Raw genomic sequence first — 11,261 nt, 5'->3', positions numbered from 1 at the left:
CTGTTCCTCCCCCAAATGTCCAGTTCGGCCCCCCAACGGTGAGTTTGGTACCCAAACCTTCTGGAGCCTTCGGACAAGCAGGATATTAAAAGTATAAGCTCGAAATTATGTTCATTTTTACGGAGGTTCCTCCAAATTGTTTCACAGGTGAAAGCAACAAGGAAAATCAGAGCTGCGATGTTGCGTTCAGTTGGGTGTAGCTGACTGAACTACCCACGTTTTTACAGCTCCACGCTCATATCATGCTTACTCGATCATTTTCCGAGTTTTTTTTCTTGCATGCTGTACGCTTTTAAATACACTGTTGACTCTGGTTGTCTTCTTGACTCCGGTATAGCCTTGTGCTAGTGCCCGAGTGTTTTGGCATTATTCAGCGACGTATCAAGTTTCAGGCGCCAGCGAATTGCGTTGTTTTCTCACGTCTTATCGGAAAATGGAAGCAAAGCAATCGAACATTAGCACCCAAAACGCGATCAAGTTACTGGCCGTCTACGTTCCGAATGCCCCTTGAACTGCTCCGACCTTAACTTCGACAAGACAGTTCTGTGGAACAGTTACGGAAACCTAACGATGGACACCAGCCGACTAAACCGATAGGCAATCGTCCGACAACGCCCAACAAACCAACACTTGCCGTGGTGAACACGCCTAACGCGAGTGCTACGTTGTAGTCTGCACCTGGCCTTGCTGCTAACAGTCGGGGTAGGCGTGGCAACCTTCGATGGCCACCCACAACTTGCACTTTTTATGCCACGTCCAACATCTGGAGCTAGATTATCCGAAACTGGTTTTGACGATCGACGCCTAGTAATGTGATAATGATGCCCATTGACTATGTCTTTCGCCGAGACAGAGCAATTAAACCCATAAGAGCAGGACCTTTTTCCTATTCATTTGGTTCATGAGAATTCATTTGGTTCATTTTTCCTGTTCATTTTGGGATGCTTTTTTAGTGCGTTTTACACGCACCCAGGTGTCCGGTTGGATACCCTCCGCTCGGGTGGCGGGTGGGTGGGGATGGGTCAATTTGACCCCGCTGAAATCTCAGGAACTAAGAGAGCTAGAGACACCAAATTTACGGGGAGTGTTGGCTTGTACGTGAACTCATTTAGGTAAAAGTCTGAGATTCCTAGGTTATGACCTTCGGGTCAAATAAGGTCAAATAGTCAAACTCCAGGTTGGTCTCCAAAGTGCTCCCAGAACCTAGATGCCTGAGCTAAGCAAAAGGGCACTTGCTTATTTAAGGTCAGTGATCTTATTTGGCATTTCGAAGGTCATTGTGACCAAAATCATGCAAGACTGCTGAGCTTTGCATTTGAATAAGTGACAAAGATTACGCTAGGCTGTACATTCAAGCCAAATGTTAACCTGGTTCATTTTTGGCCACTGACGTATTCTTATCTTTCAGAAGCCCATGGAAGATGCGTAATGCGAGTACTGTTTGCAATGAATTCGAAATGCACACCAGAAGCTATCCGATACAACAGGCCCTCGAGCGATTAAACAGGTTGGTTTGGACCTTGGTCTATTCTTTACATCCAACCCTAGGTCAATGGAATTTGTTCATTCAATTGTCGTGTCGCCTGGGAGCATCTCTGAGATGTATCACTTCGTCTAACACTCCGTTCTTGCATCAGATTGAACGATTCCCTAGAAATTCACTTCGCTGAATCCATGGCCTGACTGACCTGCTGTAGGTCAGCAACCTTACAAGGTGTACCTGATTTTGATACCAAACGATCCGCTAATCAATTGTCCAGTCAAATTCTGGCGTGACCATTTTGTTCGGAAACCGTTCCGGAAAAACCTTCGGGGAGATCAAATTGACTCCTCACTAGAGCGCGTGTTAAGGTTCGGTTTTCCCCACTCGTTCCTCAGGTCCTTTTCTGCAAAGCTACACCCCAGTGACACGCGACGGATTCGCCACCAGATTACTCCAGTCAGGCCTGTGACCTAGGGCCCATTTCCCAAGCGGGGAAACACGACCGAGGCCGGGCATCGAGCTTCGCATTGGTTGGGCCCGGGTCAATAACGGGCCGTACCGGTTACGGGACCACGGGACCAAGCGTTTTTATTCGTTTACGTGGTGTTCATACGGACAGTCTGCTCAATGATGGTGTGTCTGTTCTACCTCATAGAGCAAAATTCGCACTTCGTTCTGCTATTCATTGTTTCCAAGATTGGGACTGCCCTTCCTTGAAAGGTTGCTAAGACCACCCACCATGAATGACACCCACACACGACATTGACAACATAGCGACATGACAGCAACATGTGTGACAGCGAATAACGTCCGTGCATCAAAGCCGTTGGCTGTGGTATTTGCCTCGCATCGACGGGCGTGCGCGTTGGCGACGGCGCTGGCCGGTTGACAATGCTTCAGGTGTTCGTGTGACGAGGGCTGATGATGGTCGTGTGACAGACTCGCCGCAATGACGGTTGTTCTGACGACTTTTATCCACTCATTCCAGGCCATCTGCTGACAGACTTGACACCATTTCAAGGCATTCTCAACCAAAGTAAGTGAATGACGCATTCGCCTTAAACCGGGAGGCAGCCAGCGCAAATAACGCAATCCTCCCTTCCACTTTGTATTCATTTGCACTCGTGACATTCGGATGTTGAGCTCGACTTTACGCAGCACCACCGCTTGCTCCGCCCCGGCGTTTTTTCCGCTTCATTTTGCCGCGTCGGACGGCGACTGCCGGAGGCGCCACCGCCTCCTCCTCCCCACTCCCGTCCTCGTCGTCGCGTGACGTCACCAACACGTCATCGGTGACGTCGACGCGGACGGTGGCGTCCTTGCCGGGCCGGCGAGCCTTGTGTGCCTGCTGCTGGTCCTTGCGGTGCACGTACTTGTGCGCCAGGGAGAGTTTCAGCATGCGCCGCCGCTGTGGGACGGACACGGGCTCTCGTCACCTGTCACACCGGCTCCCACCGCGCAGCAGGCAGCGCGACAGAAGCCGCCGGCGCTTCACATCGACACGTAACACGGACTCTCGTCACCTGTCACACCGGCTCCCACCGCGCAGCAGGCAGTGCGCCAGAAGCCGCCGGCGCTTCACACCTCCCAACACGTCACACGGACGCGGGACATCAGCAGCTGTGACACCGGCTCCCACCGCGCAGCTGGCAGCGCTACAGAAGTCACCGGGGCCTAAGCCCGCCATTCACGTCACAGGCGTGTTCTGACGGAAGCACAGCAGCAGAACCCGAGTGCAGCAGTCGGCGATTACAACCTGAGCTGCGTATCCGCCTGACCGGAACCGACATGCCTCATGAGCCATGGCGCAGGGCAGGACCAAACCCAGGCAGGACTTCCAGATTCCCTGCAGACGTGCACCAAGCGACGTGTTGAACAAGCGACGCTGATGAGGCCGCAATGAATATTGAAAACACAAGGATCTGGTACGAGACAATGCTGAAGAACCATGTGATTGAATAACTACAGCACCAATCATACTTGTGACAGTGCTGCAGCCAGGCAGATGCCGACCATACCTACTCCACTATGGGTGTGCGTGCGTGCGCGCGTGGGTGTAAGCGTACGCGCCTGCGTGCGATTGGACCTTAAGACGCACTCAGTTGCTGAGGCTATATGGCGTTGTCTGCCTCTCGCCCCAGCAAGAAGGCGGGTACCGCGGGGAATCACACCCGTACCACCGGTTCCCCAGACACGCGGTGGTTAACACATACACGTTAACCACTACACTGTCGGCACACTTCTTCACTGCGGGACGTAAAGCTCAAACACCGGACTTCCTCCCAATACACCAGACATCCCCCCCAATACTTCTCCCCAATTCCCCTGATTTCCTCCCAATACACCATAACACATAGCCAAAACAGGATAGTGCACACCTTTCAACAAGCTCCGTGACTCAGCCCGAACACTATACATCACGCGCGCCCCCGTGACAGCGCACGTAAACGGGGAGGGGACCACAGCGCATGGACCTACCGATGCGGGCGAGATAAAGTGAGGGTTCTCCCAGATTTTCTCTCCCTGGAAGCTGCCCGCGAACAGCTTGATGGGGTTCAGCACGAAGCGGGGGCCAATTTCGGCCAGCGCGCCCGTCTCCTGCACGATCTGGTAGTTGCGGAACCAGATGCGCTGGTCTAGCCAACAGAACGTCATCACGTGGTCGATGAATGGCTGCGACTTGGGGTGCAGCTTGGGCGTGCCGAACACCTGCGGGATGAAAACGATCAGAACTGCAAACAGCTAACCATCTCAACAACAGCGGTGCAAGGTAAATCAACCACACATTCATCCCCTTACAATTGTCCTTTGGCGACAATCCGACGAGACCTGAATGACAGAAAGTTAAATTTTTTACTTCCAGTTATGGAACCAAGAGAACTGGAGTGGATGGCAACTTCTGCATGTATGTGAGGGTGTGGTTTTCCATAGCGTCTAGTAAATGCTACAGTATTGTCAGGATAACAGACCCCCGTGACACACAGACATATGAATGCCAAAACACGCTAAAGTTTAAAGGCAGCGTGCCACCCTTTTTGTATTTCCAACTCACTGCTAGACCAGACGCGTCCGCTTTGCTCGATAATACCAGTTTTCTCGAAATCCTCCCGAAAAGCCCATTATTTCAATTTGAAGTAGCCGCTCCTGCGGCACAAATCTCACTTTATTTCCCGCTCGCCACTATGAAAGTAATGCGTTTCATTTACCTTGCCTTTTCCAACGGATGCGTTCTGTTGTTTGCAACACACTAATTTGTCAAAATGCTTGTGCAATAAATGCCACGAAAATTTGGAACACTTATTAGAAAAAAAGGCACGCCGAAACGAGAATATTCTCCCGCGAATCCAACAAAACGTAACGCTATGACTTTGACTTCTACCCGTTGAGAGCGACTCTTTTCGAGGCGCACGTTTGCTTTGAGAATGCAAGTGCACTTGCATGCCGCTGTGCAGACCACAAACATTCATTCATACCGCCGTCATCATGACGACGGCGGTCACGACAGCTGAAGCTACCAAGGTAGAACGGGTAGGGCTGTTACAAAGCGTTGACAGTGTAATTTGGACCAGAAAATGATTGAAATATATATCTTTAAAAAACCTTGATAGCACTTCAGTGACACTACCCAGTGCTATTGTAAAATGGAACTAGACGTGAGCTTTCACCAGTACATGTTTTCTATATATACCCCAAAGGTGGGACAATCTCTTTAAGGCAGCTTAGTTTTCATTACTCATATTCAAGCGCTCCTCACTACGACTCCGGTTTTTTTACGACAAATTTCCCAATTTTTTTATCATTGCTCTGAGGCCTTGAATCGCTGCCGCTTTTTGTCTCCGCCCCGCTGTTTCGACCCATGAAACGCGCGCCTCGTACCGAGGCAGCCTACACCTACGCAGACACCGGCAGACCGCCACGCCGGTGGCGTTTCTGCATCGCGCCGCAGCCGCCCGGGACAGCCTGTCATCGCACGTGTGTGATACCGCAACACTGGGCGCATTTCAAACCGCCACACGCGATGTAATTTCGACTATTGGCCACTGATCTGACGCAGCCCATAGCGCAAAGACAGATCTGTTTTAACTCTGACCATTGCTCATATCATCACACTGTATCAATGCCCGTATCGTCTTATTGTATACTCTATGTGTACCTTTTTATACTGCACCTGCACATAATTTGAAACATGGCCTTGACCTCAAACCGTAATAGCTACCATGTGGATGGTTTCCAATGCACTGATACTGATATTGGTACCCCGATAATCACCAAACAGCTTAGAGCAAAACAAAAACACTGCGTGACGAATCACCACTTGCCTTAAATGCACGTCAGCAGCAAAAGAAAAGGAAAAATACAACGGATGATAGAATACAACAAGAAAGGGCTCACATCTGCATTTTAAGTTAACTACAATCTTATCAATTTGCAAAGGAGTTCCATCGTTTGAGTATCACCTGTGTCAGAAGCTCCTTGAATACTTGTTGGTGGGGCAAAGTGAAGTTCGCGTCGAAAGACAGCAGCGGGCGAGAACCCTTCAGCGAGTTGCCGGTCATTTTCAACTCCTGCATCGTGTGCACTGCAACAAAGGACCAATACCGCACATAACACATCAGCAAGAAAGCGTGGATAATGACGGTAAAAACACTGTCCAACAGCCCCAAAACAAACTTGTTCACACAGAGACAGGCTGTATTGCCATACACTTGAGTGACGCGACATGGGAGATAATTCAATGTAAATGACACCCATGTCCACCACAATTCTCCAATTCACCAAATCTTATGATTTCAAGGCTGAGCAATGCTGCAAAATCTCGTTTCTTAACAGTTGTGGCAGCCCGTCTGGTTGGCGGGGCGAAAGGTTTGGAAGAGCGAAACAAACTGACCGCTTTCCACTAGGAAGTAGCCCGTGGGGCCATCGGGTACGTTCGTCATCCATAGGTAGAGATGTTCCTTACGGGGTTCGAAAAACAGGCACTTGTTGCAATTCTTCATCTCGCATATCTGAAATATTGGTACAACAGTTTTTCAAGAGGCCAGACTTGAAAAACGTGAATGACACTGGAGTGTTTCCCTTTAGAAAGCTAGCGGAGGCGCATCAACATTTGACAAGGCTACAGCAAACACCTGAAAATGCTGAGCGACACATGATGTAACAGTGTTGACTCATCGGGCATTTCTGAAAAGATGGCCGAATTTCTGAAGTGGGAAACTCTGAGGAAGCAGCTAATACCGAACAGAGATTGCTGACACGATATTAACCGTACTTCCCAGACGCACAGGCGCACGTCTACACACCCGCCACGTCCGCACACAACACACGGCACACCATCCCAGTACGCTTTTACAAGGCCGAAGCAACTTGAATGAAAGCGCTAAAAAGCAAATGTTCTGCACTGAAAATCAATATATTTTGCAGACTACGAGCCGTGAACACACAACCCATAAAAACGAATATGCGTACCTCGTTAATGACCCGTTTCTCGTCCTTCTTATCCATTTTGGACTCAGATTTGGCATGGGGCAGCATGTCCTTCACGTCAGTCATGAGATGTCGGTAGCGATGCGATATGCCGCGTGATGAGAAAACCAGCACGCGCTGTTTGTTGATCCATTTCTTTGCCTGAAACACACGCAACGAACGAATGGTAAACCACACAAATACCTAAAGGGTCGATACATAGCATCGCATAGCCAAATGAACGCGCCAAGAACATGGCAATATCTGAAAACAACGTAATTTGGTCGCCAAATTATGCAATATGTTGCAAATAACCACCAAGGACAGGGCACGGAGCCCGTGGCGCTGACGTGCTGTCGGTGGCTGCAAACAGGCGTTCAGTTCCAGGTAACCCGGTCCGAGGAAGACGAGAGCCTTCACATCGGACATGAAAGTTGCCCGTGAGCGGTGCACAGGCCGGTGGGCTTCTGCACAACTGTGCAGGACACCGCCAGAAATGTGAACAACTGCAAAAACTGAGCACAAACCCGCGGGCTCTGCAACAACGATAAACATGAGCGCACATGTGAGAGCTAACGAGTGATATAACAAACGTACAACAAATGGCATGCATATTGCTTCATGCCAATGATATCTTAAAAATGAGTGCCTTCATTTATTTTGCAAAGGAGCTTCCGCCTGACACGTCCTCTGTAATCATGTTTAATTCATAAATTCAGCGTGTACTGTCACACAAGTATGATTACCTATACGCCCCCACTTTAACGCAGCCGAGACTACGGTACTTTCCACCTGTCCCGACACAGAGGATGGAAGGAAGTCCCTTGGCAAGGCAGAATCCAGTTTTCAGATCGAAAAATGTAAAACTTAGTGTCACCATGGGGTTATGTTCAAAACATGACCTTATCGGCCCTGATCTTCTTATAAAAGAATCACTTCAGGGAGTGTACTGCATTTGTATGGGGTTTTGCACCGAAAATTGGTTGACATCCACCTTATCCCCCATAATACAAAACATGACCGCGCCGGGTGGTGTTCAACCCACATACATGACATTAGAATTGCGGTGAAGCGCGAACCAGCTGATCGTCAAAAAGGCATGGACTTTACACAGTTCATCCGCTTCAATGACACAACCTGCAGACAAGCGTCTTGAAATCACGATCACCTTGGCTAAACACGCAGAGCGGTTGGTGTCAACGTTCTCTCCTGATATATCACCAGTGCTAAGACTGTGAGAGCTGCCCATTTCAGGGGTACATCCCCGGCCACGCTGCGCTCAGGCCGTCACCAAGTCCTTCAACTTCGACTAACAAATCTCCATACACATCCAAAGCTGCCTCTTAAGAGAGTGCTGCCCCTTGCCTCTTGTGAAGGGCATGAGTGGAAACAGGCGGGGTGCAGTCGGTGCCCGTTCCTTCGTCAATTCCTCGAGGTCCACTTTTCCGTTCAGAGTCTGTCATAAAATCAAACGTCTCCTTTGTCATGCTACGTGAGTGTCATGTTGTTTAGTTGAAATCGGTCTTAGTACAACGTGCAATGTCCCCTCTGCGGACTTACACCACTTTTAGTTGACGAAGGTAAGCTCGGTGTCTCTTGTTTTGGTGCTGGTTTTCAGTGTTGCTTTACCTGGCACAGAAGCTTCTTGTTTATGCCGTCCTTAATCACATCACTGCCGTACAGGAAGTCATCATGCTTCATCTTCTTGATGCGGATACCGACACTTCCCACCAGAAACGTACCTTTTTCCGTTTCTTCAGATATCTGCTGATCACTTGATGATGCACATCGGCGCTCTTACATGTGTGTATCTTAGTCACTTATTTGCCAGTGATGGGTTCCGCTGCCAAGTGATCGTGGTGATCAGCTTGCGTGGGAGCTGTTACGCTATCCAGTATTTGTTTTTGGAGCACAAGAATGTCAGCGCAGAAGGCTACTCGATTCTCATCATGGTTGGGTTGACATCGCCGACGTAACCCCCGTGCATAGAAGTCATGCCAGGTCGCTGCAGAGGTAGCGCCACGTCCGTACTCAAAGTTTATCCCGTCGTGTTCGTCATTGGCCAACTTTATGGCAGCCCGGTGTATGTGCAGATGACTCCGTTGAGGTACTGCGGTTGTGCCGATGCCCATATAGGAGACGGCGTAACTGCCCGCGACGGGGTATAGAGGTTTAGGTCCGAGGTGGCCATGGTCCTGCGTTGTCATCCAGATCCAAGGCTTTCCTCCCAGTGCTCTCCAGCCCAGTCACAGCTCTTTCTAGGGAGCCTGCTCTGAGGCGACCCCGTATTTGCGCTAGTGCTGCGTGCTTGTTTCTTCACAGCTATCCTCGATAGAGCCACATTGTCATGTCAAAAATCTGAGGTGAGCATCACCCTTGCCATATGTAGTATAAATGTCACAGCACAAAAAGGAATGAAGTTCTCCATGCAGGACAACCATATGGTCTCAAACAACCAAAACATTCAAGCAGGCATTCTCACCAAATACATTATGGGTATCCAACTGTAAGGTGATACCATATATTTTGGCATCATATGCAAGATCTTCAAACAGCACAATCTTGAAAAAATGCATTGTTGATAGTCAATATGCATTTGTTGAAACATTCACATGCCAAGTTTGGAGTAGGCTTCAGTAATGGCTGGCAAAATACATGCACAACTATGCTAGACAACTCATACTGTTTCTGGAAGTTTAGAGCATGTGTTGTGAGTGAGTAATGTGTTCTCACTTTATGATACATGCTTTGGAGCAAGCAATGCTGTCATTGAACACACCACAAAAGGACATATTAAATAGCCTATGTCCTTTGCTGGTGTCACATAATCGCTGTAAACCCAACACAAATGGACACATTTGCTTGGCTACATCCTTTTGCCATTATTCAAGTGCACAATGTGCAGAGCATATATCTTTTGAGCCACTTGCACCTCTTTGCTTTGCATCACATGTTTCCTTCACATCACATTGATACAAATCAAATGATACTACAAATCAAGTTCTAGAAAAAAGGTGGCTACATCCTATAAACATGGATGGAAGAGGTTCATGGGGCAGTGGCTCACTGGGACAACCATTTACCTTTCTTTAAGATCAGGACTATCTCACCCAGTCAATCTAGGGCAAATTAAAATCACCTGTGTCATGAAGAAGGAAAACTGAGCTCTGCATCCTTTCTGAATAAGGTGCTCGAGTTGCTGCACTCTGGTGCATTGCCTGATGGACTACAGTACATGCATGTGCCCAAAAAATCAGGGCCCCAGTCAGATGCCAGATAATACTCATACCAAAGCCAAGCCAGAAGACAGAACCTACCTTTGCTGAATGCTGTTCAGTTGTTGATGTGGTATCTGGTGCTGTATTTAACTGAGGCTGTGAAAGCAATGCCCTTTTGGCCTTCCTCTTGGACTTCAAAGACCCCAACTTCTTGTGATTAGCTTTGACCTTTGTTGAAGCCTTCATGTCCGTCCACAAAGATTCGAAAAGCTTGAACACTACCTAACTGCTCGAAACGTGGGTCTCGGAAACCACGAGCAGTGGGAGAATGTGTCACATATGGCGAAAAATGTTGAACTTGGTATCAAGACACAGACACTGATATATGAATATTTCAGCCACCTCCAACTCGCACACCACTCACACTGCCCCCGCCGCGAAATGCGCCTGGGGACCGCACCACACGCGCGCCGCCCACGTGTGTACGCCTGGTCGTGGTACTTGGAGGCTTATTTATTCCGGCAGAATGATGACGTCACTGGAGTTCACCAGCCCCCGCTGCCGCCGCCGCCGCCGCGTCGCCGGCTAGGTCGGCGTTTTTGTCAGTGTATCTAATGGCTTGGAAAAGAGATACGCCACGACATCTGTGGTATGACTGGCGTATGTGCTTCCTGCCGACGGGGCTTCCCGCTGGCTTGAACTGGCATCCCTCTGGCTTAGCGAGGCTCGCCGGCAGCGATTCATTTGCTGTAAACGGCCTTTTTGAGATGCGTGGACCGGACTGTGTGTTTGACCTATAGTCCTATACTACCTGGGAGCGCATGAGGTGAGCTTCGTAAGAAGTCCCGTTAGATCACAGCGGCCGCCTTTGAACGCGAGGCCTGGGATGTTTGTGGAATCTGCTGATGTCATAGCCCAGACCGGTCGAGGCCTCACTGGCCGCCTTAGGTTGCCACCTTGGACCGCAGGAACCACCTTGGAACGCCTAGTCCGGGCTCTGTATGGGGGCTGCTGAGATCAAAGTGGGAGTCGCCTCCCAACTATGCACCGGAGGTCTGCTTTGGAAATATAGCGCCAATCACCGCGGTTCACAACTA

The 11,261-nt window shown here is 49.4% G+C and overlaps 1 protein-coding gene across 1 annotated transcript; it reads right to left on the bottom strand.

Annotated features, from left to right (window-relative positions):
- Window positions 1-2,577: 2,577 nt before the first annotated feature.
- Window positions 2,578-10,612, bottom strand: LOC119113160 (ribosome biogenesis protein BRX1 homolog). Its single transcript, XM_037237513.1, has 6 exons — window positions 10,264-10,612; window positions 6,950-7,108; window positions 6,372-6,489; window positions 5,941-6,062; window positions 3,962-4,192; window positions 2,578-2,891 (listed from the first exon to the last, which is right to left on the bottom strand). Exons 1-6 carry the CDS (start codon window positions 10,408-10,410, stop codon window positions 2,634-2,636), a joined length of 1,035 nt encoding a protein of 344 aa, XP_037093408.1. The 5' UTR covers window positions 10,411-10,612; the 3' UTR covers window positions 2,578-2,633.
- Between the last annotated feature and the right edge of the window lie 649 nt (window positions 10,613-11,261).

Source organism: Pollicipes pollicipes, unplaced genomic scaffold, assembly GCF_011947565.3.
Source record: "Pollicipes pollicipes isolate AB1234 unplaced genomic scaffold, Ppol_2.1 Scaffold_7261;HRSCAF=8764_pilon_pilon_pilon, whole genome shotgun sequence".
NCBI lineage: Eukaryota > Metazoa > Arthropoda > Thecostraca > Pollicipedomorpha > Pollicipedidae > Pollicipes > Pollicipes pollicipes.
Note: the sequence above shows the minus strand (reverse complement) of the source record. Positions and strands in the feature narration are given on the sequence as shown.